Source organism: Cydia amplana, chromosome 16 (genome assembly GCF_948474715.1).
Source record: "Cydia amplana chromosome 16, ilCydAmpl1.1, whole genome shotgun sequence".
Lineage (NCBI taxonomy): Eukaryota > Metazoa > Arthropoda > Insecta > Lepidoptera > Tortricidae > Cydia > Cydia amplana.
Genome location: NC_086084.1, coordinates 15,675,248 through 15,701,528, shown reverse-complemented (window position 1 = coordinate 15,701,528; position 26,281 = coordinate 15,675,248). Strand labels below are relative to the sequence as shown.

The 26,281-nt window shown below is 37.1% G+C and overlaps 1 protein-coding gene across 1 annotated transcript in view; it reads right to left on the bottom strand.

The window, feature by feature from the left end:
* The window catches only part of LOC134655085 (phospholipid phosphatase 2-like), a 100,974-nt gene that overhangs the window by 12,972 nt on the left and 61,721 nt on the right, over window positions 1-26,281 (bottom strand). The window contains exon 3 of the mRNA XM_063510548.1: window positions 872-1,026. Within this exon, the coding sequence (XP_063366618.1) occupies window positions 872-1,026 (155 nt within the window). The remainder of the gene's footprint in view (window positions 1-871; window positions 1,027-26,281) is intronic.

Here is a 26,281-nt window from a genome sequence, read left to right as displayed (position 1 = left end):
AAATAAATTATTCTTATTCTTATTCTTATTCTTAAATAGGTAAGTATGTAAGTTATTTGTTACTATTTAAATTCAAACTGAAATATAGTCAGATTATACATAAGTAGATACACTTTTGTTTATGAAACCTCGTGGTTTTATAACTTTGTGAAGAAAATTACAATTATAATTAAAATCTTGTACTTATTTTTTTTTATGACAGAAATTAATAGTGAGCTTGACACGCAATACAGTGGTTAACCTATAATTTGTGACCGATTTACGTATAATTTTTTACCTTATTGGCAATAATATAAAGTGCATATTATATAGTACGAAGTGAGTACGAATAACCATCATAGATAAGCGGCGTGTTTTAAATATGGACTCAATATAATTAGTGATAAGGTACAAAATCAAATGGATGGAAACATTGGAAACCATCGGTCAATCTATAGATAGGGTGTTTTAAGTGATTTTCAATTGTTTTCATTCAAAGGTCCTTCACGGGTGGTCGGATATAAAAGGATATCGGATAAGTCGTTTGTCGTGTTGTCGTTTTATTACAAGTTTATTGTTTTCTATTGTTTCGTTTTCGAAGTGTGGTAATAAAGACTTTTTGTAACATACAGGGTGTCTTTGTAAGTAAGAGTTTATTTATTTATTGAGGAGATAACACAGAAAACATACATAGGATGAACAAAAAACTTTACAGATCATAAATGTCCTTAAATACAGATGCTTCCATATATGTATCTCTGAGTTCGATATTATAGCATTTTTTTACAGATAAGATCTATGGATTTTAATAAAAAATTCTACATTACAAATAGTATAGTCATCAGTCTTGGCTTGGCAGAGACAGAGACAAAAGACCAGACAGTATACTTACAATAATAAAAGGCACAATGACAGTGACAGCTGCGACGAGTGAGAGGGAGAACGTGTCCCCCACGTGCGGAAAAGAGAGAGCAGGATCGTTGCATATGAAGCCGCTCCGCCGGCTCGGGATCGCGCCTACTTCCAGAAGGGTGCATACTGCCACCACTGTGGACAAGAGAAATACATATTAATTATATAGCATTTGGTAAGAAACTCTGAAAATAAATTAATTAGAAATTAAAAAAACACGACTGCAAATTAAAAACGAACTGAAAAGCTAAATATTTTTGTAAAGGTTGCGTAATATGGCGTATTAAGTGCTCCATATTGTTTTTATAATGACGTCACATAGCCTATGTTACTCGGGATGATGTAAGGATTCTAATGATATATCATCATACGAGGGGCGTTCAATAAAAAGTGAGAATGTGTATGTTATATACAACTTTTATTAAATGTTATTTTATTTTTCGACATAGTCACCTTTTAGCATAATACACTTAGTATATCTTTTTTCTAAACTTAAAATTCCATTTCTAAAAAAGGTTTCATCTTGAGTACTTGAAAAATCTTGTATTGCAGCGACTACCGCGTCGTCGTCTTCAAATTTCTTGCCTCTTAGGTATTCCTTCAATCTCGGAAATAGGTAGAAATCACTAGGGGAGAGGTCTGGTGAATACGGAGGATGCTTAAGGATATCGAACCCAGCATCACGTATTGCAGCCATTGCAACGGCGGACTTGTGTGCCCGTGCATTGTCCTGATGGAACAACACAATTTTCGAGAGTTTACCTCGCCGTTTTTCACGGATCTAATTGCGCAATGTTGCTATTTGTTTGGCATATAAAGAGCCCGTAATAGTGGCTCCATGCTCGAGATACTCAATCATTACGACCCCTTTACCATCCCAAAAAACAGAGCCCATGACCTTACCGGCAGATGGGCCCACCTTGAATTTCTTCGGAGTTGGAGATGATGGCCTTTTCCATGTCATAGACTGCAGTTTCGTTTCAGGGTCGTAATGATGGAGCCATATTTCGTCCATTGTTATAAATCGCGCCAAAAAAAGTTCCCGGTCTTGCTGTATTAGGTCCAAAGCTTCTTGACAAATCTCGACTCTAGTTTGTTTATGCGTGTCAGTAAGCATTCTGGGTACCCAACGCGCTGATACCTTTTTCATACCCAAGGGTTCATGTAAAATATTATGCACGCTCCCCGTTGAAATCTTTACATTTTCAGCAATAAAACGAACCGTGACACGACGATCCGCCAAAACTAAGTTTTCAACTTTTTTCACAATTTCTTCAGTTACTGCTGTAGTAGGGCGTCCGGAGCGGGGGTGATCCATGGTCGATGTTCTTCCACGTCTAAATTCGGCGCACCAACGTACGACTGTCGAATACGGAGGAGCATTAGACCTTAAAGTGTCCCGTAAATCTAAATTGACTAGGTCCATAGAAAAAAATTTCAAACACAAGTATTTGATAACGGCGCGCAGTTCAATTTTCTCCATTTTCGCTAACGTACTCAATAGCATCGCAAAGAAATCGCCGTATTTTTTTTTTTAAACAAAGAACAGTTAGTTTTTTTTTTCATGGCAATCAGCTAGGTAGATTAGCTTTTTCGGCCAGTATTTACTTTCCTAATATTTAAAGAGTTTGCATCTCATTCTCATTATATATTGAACGCCCCTCGTACATGTAAATCGGTTAAGGAATTTAGCTGCTAGAGTGGAACATAGAAACTTACATACCCACCCACCCACATACAAACATGAACCCTGAAAACAATACACTCCTTTTTTGGGGCAGTCGTGTAAAAATACAAGAATCGTTTTCTAAGGTGAAGCTTTTAAATAAAATACACCCTGTATAGTAAACTACGGTTTCAAAAATATGTTGTGTACGTTAATATTTTTCCTCCTTTCGTATGTTTCACAAAACGCAATTTTTTTGTTAAGTAACGCAAGCTATTAACAATAAGTATGTCGAAATAAATAAAAAATGTCAACGTGATGTGGGCCATCCTGTATATACAGGTGTAGGGAATATATTATTCCCTCTATATAGGTTAGTAAGTTTAGTTTATGGTATTTTTTCGTTACGTAGGTCATACTGAATAATTTTTACTATAATACCGACTTTGAAGTTGAAGTCGCAAAAAAATGTATTTTTTTTTGGCATGAATAATATTTTGACTTTTTGAGATAATAATTTCCTCACATGTGGTGAAAAACAGTATGTGCACATGGTAATAAAATTATTTCCAAATTAAAACTTGGGCGTTAAAACTTGATCCCTCACTACGCTCAAGATTCAATGGACTTCACCGGACCGTGAATATGTAATTTTGCTCCCTTGTGACACAATTTACTATTTCATGAAAAAGTGATTGTGCCTGAAACGAATCGAGGATAGGTAATAAGTGCAGGTGCGTTGGGGTAAGTTTGAAGCGGTTTTTATTAGTGGTAAGATGAAAAGTCGCCCGTAATGCTTCGGCATACGAACGATTTTATGTAGTTATATTTATTTATATATCGAGTTTATATTTATTGATTACTTAATTAATTGATCTATTTTGGTTTCCACAGTTTGCTTTCATGTGCATTAGAGTTAGACTATAGTTAAACAAGTCCAAAGAGTAAATAATGAAGATAGAAGGGAGAACGAAATTAGACCTTTGTTTACATGACAGGTTGTTCATTGATAGAAAAAAGTTCAAATAGATGTTATGTTTTACGAACCAACATCAAAAGAGGTTTCGAATTGAAATGTTTTTGATGCTATTTAAAGTTTAAGGGGCGGTGACCCGGTACCTACCTCCTATTTACAACAGTATCTACTAATTAATTTTCACCACACCAACTGGCTCTCTTTATTGTTCAAAAACCGATAGCAAAGTTGCATTTTATTTACATGCGAGGCAAAGAAATCAAATGCAAATTTTGAGTTATTTTATGTTTGCAAGATGAATGATGATTTTGAATGATAAATATTTAATAACATTTATTTGGATTTAATTTGGTTTGCTTTATGTTTGATATCTTACAGTTAATTATTTTCTTCGGGATGGTGTGGTGACCCTCGTGCTTTGAAACCCTCGCAACGCTCAAGATTCCATTTTTTGAACCACTCGCTACGCTTGTGGTCTAATTTTAGAATCTTTCGCTTGCTCGGGTAATATCAATATTTTTTATTTGTTATTTGCCCCCTTGTAAAACTAATAACTATTGTTTTACAAGGGGGTAAAGTTGTTATTTAACCACTTGTGCTAATATTGATATACATGTCGGCGGCAGATCGTAAAATCGGGCATATCGAGATATTCCTAGGCATATCATGAAACGCCGCCATTTCATGATCTGACCAAGATTAACCCAGGCGTATCACGATCTGCCGTATAAAAGAGGCGGCAGATCGGTCAGACCAATGTATTCGTTGATATTCCTAGCTTCATACCGGGCGCATCGTAAAATAATTGATGAGATATTCCTAGGCATATCATGAAACGTCGCCATTTCATGATCTGACTAAAATTAACTCAGGCATATCACGATCTGTCTTATGAAAGATTCGGCAGATCGATGGGAGCAATGTTTTCGTCGAATTCCTAGCTACATTCATACCGATCGCATCGTAAAATAATTGCATTTTTTGCCACTGGTGGCGCTGCATTCTATATGGCGCTGCGTCCGAGTGACCAGTGTTGCCAGTTTCCCACGATATGACGTCACCCATAAGCGTTCTGACGCAAATTTGAGTCCTTGGGAGCTGACAGGTTTACAAGTTTACGTTCCTTTTGAGCCTTGAGGTTTGCTCGATATGGCTGGTGGTCTCTAGGCAGATCATGAAATGCCGGCGTTTCATGATCTGCCTAGGAAATCACCCATTGAGGTTTGCACGATATGGCTGATGGTCGCGCTAGGCAGATCATGAAATGCCGGCGTTTCATGATCTGCCTAGGAATATCACCCCTTGAGGTTTGCACGATATGGCTGGTGGTCGCTAGGCAGATCATGAAATGCCGGCGTTTCATGATCTGCCTAGGAATATCACCCGTTGATGTTTGCACGATATGGCTGGTGGTAGCGCTAGGCAGATCATGAAATGCCGGCGTTTCATGATCTGCCTAGGAATATCGCCCCTTGAGGTTTGCACGATATGGCTGGTCGTCGCTAGGCAGATCATGAAATGCCGGCGTTTCATGATCTGCCTAGGAATATCACCCATTGATGTTTACACGATATGGCTGGTCGTCGCTAGGCAGATCATGAAATGCCGGCGTTTCATGATCTGCCTAGGAATATCACCCCTTGAGGTTTGCACGATATGGCTGGTCGTCGCTAGGCAGATCATGAAATGCCGGCGTTTCATGATCTGCCTAGGAATATCACCCATTGAGGTTTGCACGATATGGCTGGTGGTCGCTAGGCAGATCATGAAATGCCGGCGTTTCATGATCTGCCTAGGAATATCACCCCTTGAGTTTGCACGATATGGCTGATGGTCGCGCTAGGCAGATCATGAAATGCCGGCGTTTTATGATATGCCTAGGAATATCACACCCTACTTATTTGATATGCCTAAACGTCGCTAGGCAAATCGTCAAACGTTGATGTTTGAACGATATGGCTGGTAGTCGCTAGTCAGATCATGAAATGGCGGCGTTTCATGGTATGCCTAGGAATATCTCGATATGGCCGATTTTACGACCTGCCTCCGACATACATACTTGGATTATCCGAAAATAAATTTTAGAGCGAATAAGTATGCATTCCCTTCGGCTTTCGCTCCGCGCCTACAATGTGTAGGCGTCCTAACCTAACATGGACAGGGTGTTTACAAATTCAAGTTTTTAATTCTTAATTGTTTACTTTCATGTTGACATGTGTCACTTCCGTTCTTGAATCTCCATACATGTCTACATTCCTGAATAGATTACAATACAATTACTTCAGAATCAGAATCAGAATCAGAATCAGAATCAGAATCTTTTTATTTGTGAAAACATAGGTACAATTAACTCAACTCGAACATAAAATAAATAAAAGATAATAAAACAACAGTAAGCTGTAAACTAGTCAGATAACCATCAACTGATTCGTTGGTTATCTTATCGGTCTTAATTTATTGGATCGTTAAGATCGGTTAACGTTAACTGTAAAAGTTAACCATTGTTGTGCTTTTATAGCCGTGACCTTACCCAATAGTTTTTAAGTTGTCAACGAAGGAAGACTATTCAACTTAAAACATACAGCCATATTCGAACTTTAAGATACGTCAAATATTAGATATAGAAACGATATGGATCGGATATGTTAGTGTCAAACAAGCGTCAAAAGTGGCGTTATTAACAAACGTTTGTTCGAATATGGCTGATAGATCTTTAATGTAAAAACAGTGAATGAAACTGTCGGAGGGGTCTAGGTATTTCCGGAACGTTACGACCTTCAAAGTTGTAAGAAAAAAGCGTACTCCCATCTTAAAGTCAGGCAACGCATTTAAAACCTCTGTTGCGGGTGTCCATGGGCGGCGGTAAGCGCTTACTATCAGGCGATTCGTCTGCTCGTTTGCCTCCTATTAAGCTTAAATATAATTGAAGTGTGCAAAAGGGAAGCCCTCACGTATATAAAGCCATATAAACAGACAGAGACAGCAACAAAATGGTTTTAAAAGTGTGGCAATGCTGCGAGCATCATGGGCACCTTTGCACCAGGAACCACATGAAGCGTTTTGTCTTTTTAAATTTATAATTTTAATTTTAATTTGTAATCTTATCTAATAAAATACCTATATTTAAAAGTTGAAAAGCGAAAGTTTATTAAGTTATTAACATACTTTTATTAAGTTAGGTTTAGGTATATGATTTGTACCCATTTGAAGTTAATAAAGACTATCAAAACACCTAAACATGGAATACAAACTATTATTAAGAAGACGGAAGTTTCTTATATCTACTTACCTAATACTTAAGGCTAAGTAACTACTATTTGCGAAAGGATAATATATGTAAAGCATCAAATATTAAATTAGATAACAGCACCTTCCTATTACTTTAGGACAGCCAGGTAAACATGCCGACTGTTGAAATATATAGCTTTTACAACATACTTAGGACTTAGGACTTCCGCCTTTTGAATCATGAAAATGCCATAAACGCTTTAGCGTTTTACAATAAAACTGGCGATATACTATCGGAATATATAAATATACTCGTATATAGTAAGTATAGATATAGTGGGGCCCGGAGAGAAATGAATGAATGAATGAATGAAATCGTTTAAACACAATGAACATACGGTAAAAATAAGATACGTTAATTTAAATACATGTCACAGTCAATATAGACATGTGAAAATATTTGTCAGTGATATAAGTAGTCACTCAGTAATTTAAAATTAAATACAATTAATTACAGGATACCTAATAAAACCTTAAGTTAGCTCATTATATTTAAAGGAAAGTCTTTTATTTTTTTTACAGAAACAAAACTGCATTCAAAGATTTTTTTTTATCCGCCTGTCTGGCCCGGGAATCGAAGTAATCGAACCAACTAAAAATTTACTCAACCGATTATATTCAAAATAATTTTGGTGGAAAATTAAACTTTTAAAAGCTTTAGTTTCTAAATTTCAATCATAAAAGCTATTTAGTAGCGATAATTCGCTTATTATCGAATCAAATTTCTCTACTAGGTTGCAAGTTTCTCTCCTCGACCCTAAAGTTTACCTATTACCTAGGTAGGTATCTAAGTGTAAGGCCTGAGTAGACGCTCGAAGCGGAGCGTTCGGCGGGGCGTGCAGCGTGGCGTCGGGGTCAGGAGTAATTAGAGCAGCGGGCACTAAGGCCGCTCCTATACGCTTGCATTTGTTTAACATGCACGCCCCGCCCCGCTGCACGCCCAACTCGAGCGTCCACTCAGGCCTTACACTAAAACCTAAGATTTCTCCAAAGACTAGTAAATTCTTGTCCATACACGCACTTAAGATGTATCTTAATTAAACTCTATGATGGCGCCGATATCATATAAACTAAATGTCCTAAGTGCCTTCGTAACTGCAAGACTCATATGCCCTTTTACTATTAGTAATAAGCGGAGAAAGCTAGCGATGACAGATTAGGGCAAAGGAGAGGTGCTTAGAAGAAAAACGTATTAAAAGTCGCGGCAATTAGTAAGATTTTCCTTTCTTTTGGTTTTGTAGTTTAAACCTTGAACTGTAGATTTATTATCGTTAGAGTAGAGATAGTTGATGATTCTTTATACATGGTTAAGTACCTATAGATACATATCAGCAATAATGTCTGATAAGACAAAGTATTTAAAAATATCTGACCAGCTCTGCTGTAGTGAAATCAAGACGTGTTCTTGCTAAATCGACGCATAACGACCGTGGGCGACATATTATTATTTATTAATAACACGAAAACGGTACTAAAAGCCGCTCCCATACAATGGAAGGTATACGCTTTTAAATTACTTGGCATGAACATTCACGTTACATATATTTATGTCTGGTATTAGTTTTCGTTACCAAAAATTGTTACCTACCCAAAGAAAATAACTTAAAAGTGGAGTATTTTAGGTGGAGACTTCGTCACACTGGCGCGTTTACCGGGCGGCGCGTGAGCGGAGCGCGCCGCTTTGACATATATAAGTTTTTTTCATTTCTGGTACAAGCTTTTATCGCTGACTGTACTTTTCTTACGACAGACAACTAATACTCATCGAGACAATTCTAAAAACCCCTAACACAATTAGGTTGCGTTGTTTCATCGCAGAGTTCCATGGCCACCTCCTGTCTCCATCATCAGATCAGCTCGATGGTACCATAATATTGCATTGTCACCCGACTGTGTATGCAAAATTTTAGCTCAATCGGAAACCGGGAAGTGGATCAACTTTAACTTGCAAGATTCCATTACATAGTTACATACAGGTCGACCTAATAAAAGCGTGTTAATAACGCTCACGCGCCGCCCGGAAAACGCGCCAGTGTGACGAAGCCTTAACGCTGTTTTACGTGGTGAAGCAGAATTTATATCTACTACTATGATGTAACTATATCCTGCTATAGAACTTATAATGTATCCTGCAATCAAAAAGGGGACCCTATCCCCATCAAATTAATTATTAATCATCGGTACAAACCGGAAACGGTCCCCCACAAAGACAGACTGAGCCGGAAGTGCTTGCCAATTGACAGGAAACCGTTTTTGCAAGCGATTAGCGATTTTAGTATACAAACCATTATCTTACTTTGTATGGATGGCGAAGAGTCACGTCAAGGTCGGTTGTAAGTTTAATTTTGGGATTCAATGAATCAACGAAGATTTCTTTGATCTAGTGATTTAATGTGTCGGTTTCCGGAAAAGGGACTTTTATCCAAAGAAAGGATAAAAAGAAAAGTAACTACCTACATAAATGGAAGCGGTTGATTTTTTTATTTAAGACGAAAGGGGACCACCGCTCCGAAACCGCCTTTTCATACAAACGCAGTCCCCATTTTCCACTCTGGATATGAACATTGTTGAAAACATTTTATAAACCACAGTTTACGTAGGCTGACCACAAAAGATGACCGTTAGTTACTGTTAAACATAATTATGTTCAACATATGTCGTTACGCCATGTTGCTAAAATAACGGCCAAAGCAAGTTGCGACACATGAAACTACAGACGGTTTCTTTTTAAAAACGACATGTTTAATTAATATAAAATCTGCTATATGAAATGAAATGATACTTATTTAAGTCTTGTTTACGTAATTTTTGTTTGTAAAAAAAAATAGGACGAATATTTTCAGTTGACAAGCTTTACCTTGGTTTGTGTACTTATAAACAAAATTAATTACTTTTACTTATGTAGAAATCATAAGCAGGGGTAAAGAAATATCGTGAAGAGGTAACAGAAAGACAGACAGCACCGATTCAACAAGACCTATAAAAACATTACGATAAACATTAACTTAATAAACGGATATTATTGCAAGGAGCCCAATTCAATTACCTAATAACTTATTATACGACCTTGTGTTTCTTGAAGCAGAAAATTAAAAGTACATGACACTTTTCCAACACATTCGATTGATATTTGAGACGTCTTCGACCACAGTATTCCTCGGTCTATTTGTGGTCATACCAGCCTAGCCGCAGGTACAAACCTCAAGCAATAGTCACGTTACCTACCTGTCCGACTCCCACGATTGTCATTTAGGTCAAATGCAATCATTATGACTAGAACAATGACAGCGCATTATCATTAGCGCAATCAAGGATTCCATAAATCTACGAATCTAGGAATAATTGTGGCCTTTTGTTATGACACTTTTATTTATGAGTATGCGATGCGAAATTAAAACTCTACCGAAAAATCGTTTGAGAGGTTTGTTAAGGTAAAACACAGGTGTAAATACATGAGATCAATACTATACCTACTATATATATTTCAGTTTTTTGTACAAGTTTTTCAAAAATTCAGGGTCCTCACTCACTCGTCAACTCCTTAAATGGCTTATTACAATTAATTACAGAATGGCAAAGTTGTCTGTCTGTCTGTCAACATCAATCAAAGGTCCAGGATACTTACGTTAATTTTGACAGAGGATAGGTACCTATCTTTTAAGAGTTACACTTTTATCTCGAGTTTTGTATTTCACGACTTTGTATTGGTAGCAATAGCGTTGATATTTACTCACTTATTTGGTTAAAATCTAAATAGATCTTCAATAATATATACACTTTTGTCACGGTATTCGCAAAACTCGTGCTAATAAGCGTGAAAAGGTTGTAAGTAACACAAAACGTCGTAAAGGCCTCAGAATGGCCAACATTTACGACCTTTCAGAAAAAACCCATATAAATGGTATAATGTATGGTAAACGTGATTTTCGCATTGTTTTTACATTTCCATATAACTACAAGATGTTTACATAAACTAATTTTTCGTTATAAAGACGGTGTTTACGGAAGATGGCGTTTATGTTAGGTACTATAACGATTCGCTAACGTAAATACGACGCAAGCGCCAATATGTCTAAACTTATGTTTTAAACGGAATACCAAAAATAGGACCTATTTTTGTTATTCTGTTGAAAAACGACATAAATAGGTATTTATTTGAACTTTATGTACATTATTTATTTATCAACAAGCAACGAATCAATACCTATATAAAATGATATATAGAATAGAATAGAATATCATTTATTTCGAACAAAAGTCCATAATGTGTTAGTATCATAAATACTAATAAAATTAAAAACTAAACTAATATAAATTAAAATACATCTAAATGCTGGCAAACTTTATTGCACAAAATATAATATACAACAATGTAGGTACAAATTGCGGACTTAATTCCAAATGGCATTATATTTCTATATACCTATATAAGTATTGGTAATTGTATTGAGGCACGCACAAACGCGATCCAATCGCATCGCCAAAATCGTCGATCGATAAGCTTAGGTGAAATTTCGGAAGCTAATTATAAATATCATTGCATCCACGATCCACGATCCACGTTTTCTGAAAAAGGCAAACCAACTTACTCAGTATGGGCAGTGCGATCGAAGCCAGCTAAAGATGACTCACGTCTCAAGTTAGGGTACCTACCTATACATACACCTACTTACCGATAACTGGTTGACCGATGGTTGACTGGTAGAGAATGCTTTTTGGCATTAAGTCCGCCATTTATACATTTTTCTTTGTTTGTGCAATATTATTATTATTATTTGGAGCGTGTCGTGTCCCACTGCTGGGCAAAGGCCTCCCCCAATTTCTCCACAAATCTCTGTTCAGTGCTATGTCTGGCCACTCCTTTAAAAAGGAGTCCAGTTCATCCCGCGATCGCCGGCAGGGTCTGCCAGATCCCCGGTTTGAGTTTTCGGAATAAGGTTTGTGCAATAACGTTTAAATAAATAAATAAATAACTCGTCGAAAACATTGAACACAAGTATCGAAATATTCGAAATAAATTGAAAGAGGCATAGACGAATTTCAGTTTTTTTAGCTACGACCAAAGAAAAAATCCTTTTGAACAATTAACGCTTTGAATTTTAAAGGATGCCATTTTTATGCACCTTGTTAACCTTTTACAGTAGTAAGAAATGTAACAAAACAGTGCATCTTTGAGAGTTTTGGCAATCTGTTCTCGGTGAGATATGCTCAAGGGAACATCATAATAAATAAATAAATATTATAGGACATTCTTACACAGATTGACTAAGTCCCACAGTAAGCTCAAGAAGGCTTGTGTTGTGGGTACTCAGACAACGATGTATATAATATACAAATACATAAATACATAGAAAACACCCAAGACTCAGGAACAAATATCTGTGCTCATCACACAAATAAATGCCCTTACTGGGATTCGAACCCAGGACCGCGGCTTCACAGGCAGGGTCACTCACTACCCAAGTACCCACTAGGCCAGACCGGTCGTCTAATCTTTATAGTTATGTATATTCCGTCAACATTGTTCTTTACTTGTATGCTTCTACTTTATCTCCTTGTAATAAATAAATAAATAAATCGTACACAACCTTAAATTTTAGATATTCAACACTAACGCCTATCTACAAAGTTACAAAATAAGGCACTGGTCTATGTTCTACAACTGTAATAAACATTTATTGCCTAGAATTTTCTTCCTGTGCATGTTTTATAGCAATATAATATAAACTTAGATTATGTAACATACATTTTCTAATTTACAAATCGTAATCAAGCTCATTAATGTTAATTGCGCGCATCTGTCATGTTGTGTTACATGACAGGTTACGTACGGTTGTGTAATAAAAGGGCCCATGATAGTTTGTTTGATAATTCATAACAATGGGTTAAAACTATCAACAGTATTCTTTTATATCTATATTTGTTTTGCTCGCGCTTTCAACGCCCCAGAGTATAATGCGCTATGAAAGAAAATAACGGAAGTGTGCATAATACGTATTAGCAAGCCCAAATAATACGTAAAATGTGAATAAAGTATACTCGTCCTTAATTATTTACCTGCAACCGTGCCGGTGAAACTTGACAATTGAATATTTAACGTAACACATAGCAATCAGTTTAATTATTGATTATATAGGTCATCGATGCACTTTTCAGGCAATAGGTAGTATAAAAATATTTAACTCTAGATCTCACTGCTGAACAGTTTAACACATTTTAATGATTAGTTAGGTACTGTTTTAAATTAGTAACATTTTATATAAATGCAGAAAGAAGGTTTTAGGTATCCTCTGTATAGTTGTGATTTATAAAGTGGCCCCTAACTTGCACTAAACTTAGTGCTATATCATTATAAACTAGTTCTTTACTTTCTTTGAAATCGGATTGCGAAGTTTTCTTAAACAAACTAAGATTCAAAGATTTCAAAGTACAGTTAAGCCAATATCCGCTCCCATATTCTACATCTCATCTTATTTCGAATTAAAACGACTTAACATGTTATAAGGTTCATTGGCGCTTACGTCTATTTGACCACCGTATGTGTGTTGAAAAATGACCCAGCCTTATATGAAATTCATTGGCGTTTACGACATTACTGTCGTACGTATATCAAAGAGTTACTGTCAAAGAAAATCGGTTAATTTGACAATTAAGAAGCCCTTTACTTTACATATTAACATAATATATTAACTAGCCCTGCGACCCGGTTTGTAATGTTCAATTCTCACCTATAACTTAATTCATCGTAAATTACGGATTTAATGTGTTTATGTTAATTTGTTTGTTTATTCGGATGTCAAACGAAAGTGGGTTTGAAGTTGATTTGTCAAAGTTAACCTGTGGCCGTATCACGGTCGCATTTTTATCACCTGTCACCATGCCTGTCACGTTCTAACAAGTGGGCAAGTGCGAAAGTGACAGGCATAGTGACGGGCGATAAAAATGGAACCATGCTGCCACCGCTGTGGTGTTTGTGGGCGGTAAAAATGATAAACATTCTATTAACTTAAATTCGTAAATTCTAATGTGGCATTATTATGAAGAAAGTTAAAAACGATTTAGTAATGTTACAGATGTAGCGTAATAAATCTTATTAGGCACTTAGGTAGGCACTGCAATATTTTATGGTGATGCCCCAAACCCACAACACATTTGGTTTGGGTATCTACGCACGATTATTATTAATACATACTGTAGCCGCCGTGCAGGTCAGGATCTCGACGACTCAAATAAAAAGCTTCAATTCTTAGTGAACTGATATAATTCTCCAAAGTACTGGTTTACAAGGGTTCTTGCCAAAACGGTTAAATGTAGAAGTGGTGGTTATTGTATGAAGGCTGATGAGAGAGTCATTTGCAATATTTGATCAGTACAAAAGGTGGTTTAAATTTAGGTGACTTTAATTGGCCGCGATACAAAGTATGTGGAGCGCTCCTATTGGTGCTTAAGAAAAAGCTTCCGAATACTAGCCGAGCCCGACGGCCGCGTTTAGCTACTGCATTAGGAATATAGGTGTTGAGATTTTATACAAATATAAAGGTTGCGTTCGCAACACATACATACCTACTATACATAATTACAAATTGAGATTTCCTTTATTATGTTTTTTGAATAAATGGACTTTACAGAGTTTACAGGCATTGGAAAAGGTGTGCCGCACATCCGATCTCTGACGGCGCACATACCTCTTCTTCTTAATAAACTGTCGCTGCAACAATCATCTGTCAAGATGCTGTGGCTAATGATGATGATGATGATGAATATTTAATAAACACCTGTCACAGTAAAGAACTCAAAACTCAAAACTGACAAACCAAATGAAAGAATATAATCGCAAACATCTCAATTATTAAATTAAATTAACAACATTGAATAATTTTACGGTTTAGACTCACTTGTTTTAAGTCACTCGCGCGACATGTTTCGGAGAGCCTAGGTCTCCCGAACCGGATGGACCGGAGGACCGGTTTTCTCGGCACGCTGCAGTACGCGATACACCGCCGTCGTGAACGCTGCTCGCACTGTTAGTGCTTGAGAAAGGAGACCTAGGCTCTCCGAAACAAAAACAAGTGAGTCTAAATCGTAAAATTATTCAATGTTAGTATGTCTCACAACAGTTTAAATTCGATTAAATTAACAACACACAAATTCAGCTAAAAACCAACCTTAATCATTTCTGCACACAGTCACTAATCCCTTAAAAGCATTTTACAGTGAAAATCAGTTACGACGCGAGATTTGACAGGCTTCTGTCAATTGACAAAAGAGATAGTAACTTAACTGACCATAGATGGGTCTTATGCCTTTACAGTAAGGTACCTATACAACTTGGCAGTTAATAGTGGACCATGGAACAAATGGTTGTAAGTGTGTGTTAATGGAGAAAGTATATTAAAATGTGTGGGAGTGTTAAGTAGTTGATAAAAGGGCTTGGAAATTAGGACTGAGGTGTGGTGGTACAATACGCGGTATACTTAGTCACAAAAGAGAAAAAATGATAAGTGCGTGTCAGATCATGCAAAATGAGAAATTCCGTGAAACGAAAATGTGACATTTTACAGGTAAAGGTACCTTACGGCAGTTGGCGTAGCGCTTACGTCGCGTAGCACTGTATTAGTATTTGAGTGTCGTAAGCGCCAACCGCCAACCTTTACCCATGGTAGGTACATTATAAATAAATAAAAATATACTCCAAAAGGACGTCAGAAACCTCACGGCCCTAACTTCCTTTTTTTTAATGTAAACTTTGTTGTACATTAAAAAATTACAGCAGATACTAGACTTACTCATTTAATGCGTTTTCCTGCCACTCAACCATAGGGACAGAAAATTTCTAACGTGGGATTCGTGGGAACAATCTTTCAGATAACATCAAACTAAAGAGAAGAGAAGAAAACATTAGATTTGTTGGCCAAAATTCGTAAACTTGTTCAAACCTAACTTCGTTAAATTATTTGCCTTCCTTGCATCAATGTTTTACAAGTTAAAGGGGGAAGCACATTATTAGCCTTTTGGAAAATAAAAGTAAACATTCAAAGAAACAAGTCAAAACAATGCAGTTGACAAATGAACGTCAGAAGCCAAATTTAGAAGCAATTCATCATATTCTCAATAAATCAATGCCTTCCCGAGTAAAACGCTTTGTTTCCAAAATGTTTGTCTTTGGGCACTAGTGATGGGTAGGACATCAATTTAAAATGAGTTTGTATGAGTACCTCATTTTCTAAAATGAGGTGTTACAATGTCTTACTTCAAATGAGGTGAGGTACTAGCCTATTTTCAGCGTCGACTATTCCATTAATTCCAACGGCGACAAAAATATTTAATGTATATACATATTTATGTATTCATAACTTCCTTTATAAATAAATAAATAGTAACATTTAATTGGAGTGCAATTCTGGAGGTTAAGAATAGAACTTTTAGGAGAAAGATTATTTTAGAATCAAGTAAAATGAATAGAGGAGTGAAGTAAGACATATTTGCGGTACGAAGTACTGCGACAAATTAACAAAATGAGTGGTACAAATGAGGTGCCTCACGAGTGAGCGACTCAACACTATTGGGCACATTAGCAGCCTTGAGTGCATGGGGTGTGGAACAGAGGGTTGGTAACTCTTACATTAATGCTTATTGTTTTTCTTTGAGAGTGCAGGGAGCTAGCCAAGGTGACAATCGTTTATCAACAAACGACAAAAGAAAATAAAAAATTATCGGGTTGACAGATGCTATGAAAAATCACGTGACTACTTCCATACATTACATCCATATTAAAGTGTTTTGTACATTCATTCAAGCATTTCAAACAAATTTAATTATTATAAGAATTAAATGCTCTTAATTCTTATAATAATTAAAAATGCGAAAAAAAAATCTAACGTAGAGGAGAGGCATAGCTGTGGTTATACAACAAATTGTGTCAAAATGTTTTCAATAATTTTAATTTAATATCCAGAGAGGAAAAAAGAGGACTACGTTTGTATGAAAAGGCGATTTCGCGCGGGTCCTCCACTTTCGAGTTAAGCACGTCCTAAGCGTAAGCGTCGACATTCAAGAGTTCTAGACCTGTGGTGCATGCCTGTGGCGCCGCTCTGGCGGTTAAGGGACACATTAGTTATTTGACAGTTGACACCTGTCAAATAGCGTGAAGATGTCCCATGAAAGTTTCCATATATTTCTCCTAATCCCAACGCTTGCGTTATCCCCACCACGCACTTTGCAATAGGCAATAGTTAGAAGGAAATTGCAAATATAAATATTTTTTACGAACTGTTTACGATTTAAATAAAATTTACTTCCGCAATAAAATATTAAATATATATTTTTATTAGCATGTGTTTATTTGGATACGTATTTTAGTTGTTTTTATGTTCCCATAGCCAAATGGCATATAATTTATTTTTTCGTCATGTCCGTTTGGCACTTACGTTCTTCCCTTTCCGCACCGACTCTAAACGTCGCATTTATATTAGAGTATAGTATGAGATTAAATTGGCGTAAATGACACACGCACTCTTTTCCACAGAGCGACACATACTCGTATCTATGCAAAACTGGCCCTTAACAAAAATACTTCATAAATCACAGACTAATGGAAATAAAAACCATAAAGACCGTAAACGATAGGCAAATGAACTCGACCAATTTGTCTTGATTTCTTGTGCATACGTTACCTCATAACCTATCCAAACACGTATCTCAATAATTCTCATTTAAAAACGTAACCTAATTTTAAAGTAATAGAGTTCAAATTCGCATGATATGCGAGATCAGAGGTTGTGTAAGTAAGATTAGATAAAAATAAATACAAGATGGATACGAATGTATTCTAATGTATGTATCCGGTGAGATTAACATACTTCAATTAAGTAGACTTTTTAGTAATAATTAAAGTTTCGATGCGTATTGCGACACGGCATATAAATGGGTGATTTTTGTTGAGTTTATATCTTGTTTATGCACTCTGCATTCCTTAGTAATGTTATTTCTATGAAATTATCTGTACTCAACCTACGATTTTTATTATTCCACATAATCTAAACACAAATATTTATATTACTTAGTCTTTCGAAATTATTATTTATAGTTAGATACTAAGACACCAAAGTATTTGAAAGAAGCGTCGGCAACCCTAGCGTTGTGACAGCGCGCGCGGTGCGGGGAACGGCGCGTTGAAGGTCACTACATTGTATTTTTGTGTAGGTACCAAAACGGTAGGTATTTGCGTTTTCTTTGAGAGATAAGTATCTGTTCGTAAGAACTATTATCTAATCTAATCGAATACCGTTAAACGAGCAATTATTGTTTATTTATTTATATATATATTTCGGGGATCTCGGAAACGGCTCTAACGATTTCGATGAAATTTACTATATGGGGGTTTCGGGGGCGAAAAATCGATCTAGCTAGGTCTTATCTCTGGGAAAACGCGCATTTTTGAGTTTTTATATGTTTTCCGAGCAAAGCTCGGTCTCCCAGATATTATAATCTAATGGCTCAGGGACGGACGTGACGATTGTAGACACTTCACCAGTGCTCTCCAAGCCACTCTATCTTGGACCCGATGGATGCTAGCCTGTGAAAATTAGTTTACCGGCGTAGATGTCAGTCATCCTGACAATCCTCGCAATTGTCCCACCAAGGTATTGCGCAAGGGGCCCTAATGCGCGCACGCGCATAACAGCCGGCTTCCTATTGGGCATCAGAATGTACTCAGATCGGCATTCTTACTCTACTATGGCTAGACAGTACAGACAGTATTGACATAATATTAATATGACTTCGTTCACGTAAATTCTATTTTTTTATTCGGTAGACTGAAATGACAGCTAATAGTATGAACATGAAATGACATTTCATACTATTAACTGTCATTTCAGTCTACCGAATAAAAAAATAGACTTTAGTGGTCGTTAAAAACGTTATTTAAAGCAATTTTCGAAATTTAAAAAATCTTTTCTTAGTGAAGCTTATTATAAAAAACTATATCATGTTCGAAAAAACATAAGATTACGATGTCCAGAAGCTGCGAGTTCTAATCTCGCCCAAGCTGTTTTTTTTCTTATTTCAGGTCAATGGTGGCAGCATGGTTGCATTTTATCGCCTGTCACTTTCGCACTTAACTTGTTAGAACGTGACAGGCATGGTGATAGGAGATAAAAATGAGATCGTGCTACCGCCGCAGATCTGTAGGTGCACTTATTGTTATCATTTATCAATTATAATGGTTATATCGTCATTTTCACTACTCGTTGAATTCAACGCGCCCGCTCGTTGTAGATTCTGTGCGGAAAGAGAAGAGTCGTAAAACATATTGGTTCCCATATATTCGTTAGGTTGACTGGAAGAGATCCCTTATAGGGATAAGTTCGCCTTTGTACATTGTATACTTTCTTTTAATTGTATCTTAACCTGTCTTATGTAAAATAAAGTGTTTACATACATACATACATATTCCACGAGTCACGACTTTTCTCTTTCCGCACAGACTCTACTAGTATATTTGTCCGTACGTCGCCACTGCATTGCGGCTGTAAATGCATCTGCAGTCAAATGGCCTAGTTTATCGGAATGGCATCATGTTTATGGATAAACGCTGGAAATGGACCGGAACTGGACGCACAATCGATTCATAGACAATAGAGAAGTCGAGGGATAAACGTCTTAATTGAAGCAGATAAACATTAAACTTATACCGGGATATGAACCGTGATTACCTTTTGTATTGTTTTCGAGCTCCCGATATAAAACAAAAGGTAATCACGGTTCATATCCCGGTCGATATAAGTCTAGTGTAAACTAACCGTGAGCCGTGAATCATTCAAATCAGATAAACATTCATAAAAAAAGTGATTTTTTGTAACCGCGATTTGTAACCACGATTCTAAATTTAATATGAATTTCGTAAAGGTGATGATAAATTGAATACACACAAGCGTGCATGACGAGTGATTTTAAGAATGGGATTTAAAAAGGTCACAGTAAATATTACAGGTAAATCACTACATAGTATAAAACAAAGTCGCTTCCCCCTGTCTGTCTGTCCCTATGTATGCTTAGATCTTTAAAACTACGCAACGGTTTTTTATGCGGTTTTTTAATGGGTAGAGTGATTCAAGAGGGAGGTTTATGTATAATTTGTTTACCCGTGCGATGCCGGAGCGGGTCGCTAGTATACTACATGAAAGAAATTAACTTTGCTACTAACACGGTATTGCAATTTACACTTTATACCCGTACTATGCTACAGATAAACATAAACGTTAAATAGATTTCATCACAACCAGACCAAGACTAACCACACTATTTCTGCTCGAGCAAAGATTATAATTTATTATCAGACGCATTTCCCCATTTCGTGATAAAACGCTTTAGACATTAGTTCTGCTTCGGAACAGATCATCTTTATGAATTAGTTGTGTTTTAGCAAGGAAACTTCAATAAAAAACTGTCGGATAAATGCTTATGGTGTAAACAGTTTTTTTCATAAATCTTCCGTGAAATTACTAGACATGAACCTAGCCGCGACCATACATAGAAGTGACGCTCGTCTTCGCCTCGGTCGACACTTACATGTAGTCTGATTGTGTCATTTCTTACTTCACCGCCCTAGGTATGTCAATATACTAATAATACGCTGTATCAGCTGCACCCCTAGCACAGATTGGCGCGACAGTATCTCGCGGCGAGATAGACTACCCGTCTTTTTCTAACTATATTAATAAAAGAGGGACGGGTAGTCTATCTCGCCGCGAGATACTGTCGCGCCAATCATGTGCTAGCCCGGCTGTTATTCCTAACGGGAAAAGTTGCACGATAGAAGCGCAACCATCATAGGCCCGCAATGGCCGCAATCAAGAATTGCACCCGGTAATTGAGCAGGCAATCAGATCAAGAATGCGACTAAACAGTCTAATCGAAGTGCAGTTGCAGAAATTGCATTAAGTGGGGAAAGCAAAGATTGTGCACGTGAATTGTAGGAATGATAACCGCAAAATGTTGCGAGGAAAGTCTGGGTTCGAGCAAAAACTGCGTTATTACAGAAAATATAGAATAAGTATTAAAGACTGTCAACGTCCAGAAAATAACGTGACAGAAAACCTTCGGTGAGATTCGTCGATATTTTATGATATAGGAGGCAAACGAATTTCTGGAGTTGCATGCGTCCATAGGCTACGGTGGCTGCTTACCTATCAGGTGGGCCGTATGCTTGCACTAGAGGGGTTGCAAGTATGCTCTTTTCTTGAAGGTCTGAAGGTAGTATCGGTCCGGAAATACCGCAGGCGACAGTTCGTTCCACAGTTTAGCTGTGCGAGGCAGGAAGTTTCTGGAGAAACTCACAGTTGAGGACTGCCAACTATTTAAGTGGTGACGATGCTAACTTTGAAATTGAGAACCACTAAGTTATTTTGAGAACTTTAAGAAACCTTAGGTTATTATATTATTATTATTCGCTCTTTAGCGATAAGATCGCCTCTACATTTAATCAATTGTTCTTTTCTTTTGTATCTCTTTACTGAGGTGTGCCAATAAAGAGTATTCTATCTATCTAATCCATATTGTTCCGTTGATCGTATAAATTATGAAAACATTAAGACAATTTGGTATCGTCTTGGGTCGTCCCATTCGTTTTTCGTCAAGTTCTTAAATTAGTCCTATTCTGCTTTCGTCACGCATTCTACATTCGTCACAATCGTCAGTGGCTTTCAATGTAGAATGAGTGACGAAAGCAGAATAGGACTAATTTAAGAACTTAACGAAAAACGAATGGGACGACCCAAGTCGATACCGAAAATTTAGGTTATTCTGTTGATCGTCTAAAATATGATGGAAAATTAATTCCATAATTTTTGACACTAGGCCAAATGTTCGTTTATTTCCATATACGAGAACAACAATGAATTCGGACTAAATTGCAGTTCAGTGCTCTTGAGTTCATTCACATTTGATTTGCTGAAATTATGTAGATTCAGAAATGAGAGTAATGCCAGAAGTTACATGGTGAATTCAACCTTTATTTTATTTATTAGGCACACAAAGCAGATAACATTTATTACTTACTTACATGAAATAATTATTTTCAGTACAGGGGGCCGATTTTTGAATTTCGATCGCTCGATTTCGTCACTTGAAAAACGGTGGAAAACGGCGAAATGCTAATTTTTAGGGTTCCGTAGCCAAATGGCAAAAAACGGAACCCTTATGTATTCGTCATGTCTGTCTGTCTGTCTGTCCGTCTGTCTGTCCGTATGTCACAGCCACTTTTCCGTATGTCACAGCCACTTTTCTCCGAAACTATAAGAACTATACTCTTGAAACTTGGTAAGTAGATGTATTCTGTGAACCGCATTAAGATTTTCACACAAAAATAGAAAAAAAACAATAAATTTTGGGGATTCCCCATACTTAGAACTGAAACTCAAAAATTTTTTTTTCATCAAACCCATACGTGTGGGGTATCTATGGATAGGTCTTCAAAAATAATATTGAGGTTTCTAATATTTTTTTTCTAAAATGAATAGTTTGCGCGAGAGACACTTCCAAAGTGGTAAAATGTGTGTCCCCCCCCCTGTAACTTCTAAAATAAGAGAATGATAAAACTAAAAAAAATATATGATGTAGGTACATTACCATGCAAACTTCCACCGAAAATTGGTTTGAACGAGATCTAGTAAGTAGTTTTTTTTTAATACATCATAAATCCCCTAAATACGGAACCCTTCATGGGCGAGTCCGACTCGCACTTGGCCGCTTTTTGAAATACGAGTGATAGAAATTGGAAATGTTGTGGTATTGACTACTCGTTTTCAATTCTATTAGTAGAATTTAAATCCCTAGTAGTGGAGATAGTACTGAACGAAATACACAAAATCGAGCGGTCAAAGCATGTATGCGCATCATGAAATACACATTAGAGCGAAAGCTACAACTATACTATAAGGCTATACGCATCACGCCCCCGCACAATAGACATTTTTGGAGAATGCCTCTACGGCTGTCTAGTCATGCGTATGCACTGTATGAGTGGAGTTTATTCATAAAGTGGGCATGCAGAACTGTCATCATCATCATCGGCCTTAGCATCTATTGCAGACGATTTATGGTGTAAGACATTACACCGCCTGGGACGCAATTAAGGAAACGCAGGGATGCCCCCCCTGCGTTACCCTCTCGGCTTCACTGTCTTATCCCACAGGAAGGGGAGCCAATACGTGTGGAGACAGGTCAGCTGCAGGAATCTGCCGCTTATTTCAGGTTGGACCCTTCTCGCGCCTTACGGAATCTCCATTCCGGGTTTTATTTTGGAGTATCCTTCTCCTAGATGGATTGCAAACCAATGGTAAGAGGACCATCTCCCCTGTACATACATCGATAACTACATGAAATTATGTCTGCCTATAAATGGTGTAACCTAAAATCATTCACCAAAACACATGTCCTATATCAAATTGAGTTCATCACTCCATAGACAACAGTAGAGGTAGTATCTATGTGCAATGGCCTCTGCTAATTACCTGCGTGAAACGAAACGCAACCGACAACTGTCATTCACTTTGAAAACTAAAACACATTCGATTCTCAACGTTATGGTAATAGAATAGAGTGTAAGTGTTTGTTTTTGGACGGAAAAATAGTTTTAAAATGAGGTCAGATGCACTGGAACGCTAATTTAATAAAACTGGACACGTTTGCAGGTATTTTATGCATAGAGAATGCCAAGTGTTCTGTAATACAATTTATTACCTACATAAATAATCCGTAGGGACACAAAGGAGTGTATACAATTCGCAATTTATTTGCGAAACGTTCAAATGTTAAAGGTCATTTAAATTTGTTTAATTTGATGTTTAAATTTAAAGTTGTTTCAGAAAGTTTAAAGGTTACAAGACCAGTAGAAATGAGTACACCTACAAAAGAAAATAGTAAAATTCGTCAAAAGCTTTGCAGATCGTAGTATCTATTTGATATGTATTACATAATTTTAAAAAAAGGGGTGTAAGTTAATAAATTGACCTTATAATATTTAAGTATTTAAACAATTCAACTTTAACCATCAGTTAGTATAAATCAGTATTTCACAAATCAGGAAAATAATACTAAATCGCCTGGAGCTACTAAAATATTACTTACCGTTGTCTTGTGAAATTCTTACTATGGTTTGAGATTTAAGTACCGGTTAACTGTTAGTTTAGTACAATATTTTAATTATTTTATGTTATTTAGTTTAGTTCTGATTTATGTCTGTTCATGATTGTAATTTTTCATTATTTCTAGCGTTCGTAAAACGATTGTGAAACTTGGTTAATACTCCATTGTTTTGTAGTGATTATTACCTCGAGTAAACATGCAGAGGACCGAGAAACGGTCGGTGTCAATAACATGTATACATAACATCTATTGAAGTCAGTGAGTTTCCTTTGGGAAACGAAGCGAGTTTATAAACATTTCCATGCAGCTGTGCACTTAGCTGACAGTTTTACAAGCAATTTTTATGGTCGTCTCAGAAAATAATACAAATTAGTCAAAATTCGAACTTACTATGTTCTAGCTCTAGCACATGTATTTATACAGACCGAGCGTTATAGCGAAGCGAAGGAGAAGAACATTTCGGTTTCAGCTTGGCCAAAAATGCTTTCGTATGTCCGGAAGTTTAAATAAGTAAATATAGGTAGTTATACCTACTCTTTGACTAATGTCAAACATTCGCGCACCGAAAACCCCGATGTAGATATATCGTAATAAAAACCGCCCAAGTGCGAGTCGGACTCGCTCACCGAGGGTTCCGTACTTTTTAGTATTTGCTGTTATAGCGGCAACAGGAATAAATCATCAGTGAAAATTTCAACTGTCTAGCTATCGCGGTTCATGAGAGACAGCCTGGTGACAGACGGACAGATAGACGGACAGTGGAGTCTTAGTAATAGAGTCTCGTTTTTACCCTTTGGGTACGGAACCCTAATAATTCGTAGAAGGCATGGCGCCCGATCTCAAAGCTGGCATTCTGATAAGTAATGTAATTAGAAGTGCCTGAGCACATGCAATATCCAGGCCTAATTGCTAACGATGATTATGCGTTCAAGTGAGTGACTGAGTGGATCAAGTGCGCAAGTTTCTCAGAAGAGTCACAAGAACTAGCCGCCACCATACAATCCAAGCTACGCTCTCATTTAAAAACGTCTTGCTGAAATGAAACTTGGCATGAGCAATAACGAAACATCTGTCTACTTTTACGTCTGGTTCTGGTACCTATATATTCGTCGCTAATAATTGTCATACAGTCGCCATCAGATTTAACGGAGCGGCTAAGGCGCTTACAAATATCTGAACACGCCTCTATTGTCAGGGCGTTAGTGCGTGTTTAGATATTGTGAACACCTTGGCTGCTCCGATATATCTGATGGCGACTATACAAAGAAAATAGAGCGAGTCGAGTACCTATACCTATACGTTTTGTACTAAGTTCGTAAAAATTTTACTTGCTCAATTCGAACACAAATTTTGTATTATTAGTGATGGTTTGTTACGTTATATTTATTTGCGTATTAATTTTCGCGGTGAGAGAAAAGGAACATTAATTAAAAATGAAAAAATAAGCAATTAAGTATAACGGGTAAGCACTGATTGACTACCATGTTAGTATTATTTCTCGGATTACCACAGTAATGTTTTTGTTAAGTTCTACTCGACTTGGCGGGGGCACAGCCGTGCCCCCAGATTGGTTAGTAGACATGGTACTTATACATTGTGAGCCAAAGTAAACGATTGAGGCGATATGCTTAGTCAACGATGGGAATACGATATGCCTCTTAGAAGGCATGGCCGATCTCAAAGCCAGCATTCTGATAGCCGATGTAATTTAAAGCTGTTCGTGTGCGGTCCTAATTAGCGATAATGATTACTAATGGTAATGACTTTGTTTTGCTTTTGAATTGTAGCACTCCATTTATAATGTACCTATTAGATACTTGAGAGCTATGAGGGTTTTTGTATGGAAATTCACCCGTTTTAGTTGATGTTGAGTGTAGGTATTACGGATCGGAATTCGTTTATCAAAACACTGGAATTCTATTTTGTAACTCACGTTACGTTCACCTAACATTTCACCCGTTCCGAGGAGACGAAAAACCACGAGCCAGATGGTCGGACGACATTAGAAAGACGGCAGGGCCGACCTGGCATAGAACCGCCGCGTGCAGAACAACATGGAAATCCATGAAAGAGGCATATGCTCAGCAGTGGACGCAAATATGGTGAGAAGAGAACGTGTCACGTAAATAAAAACAACGGATTGCACTCCGGGAGTGCCGGCGGAAGTGAAAACTCAATGACATTGTAACAGACGTAACAGTTTTTAGATCAGGTCACGTGTCCGTCTTACGGTCACGTGACCTGTCGCGAGTTAAACATTTTTTCCCCAACCCAAAAAGTGCACAGCGCCGCTTCACTTCAAAAACATATTA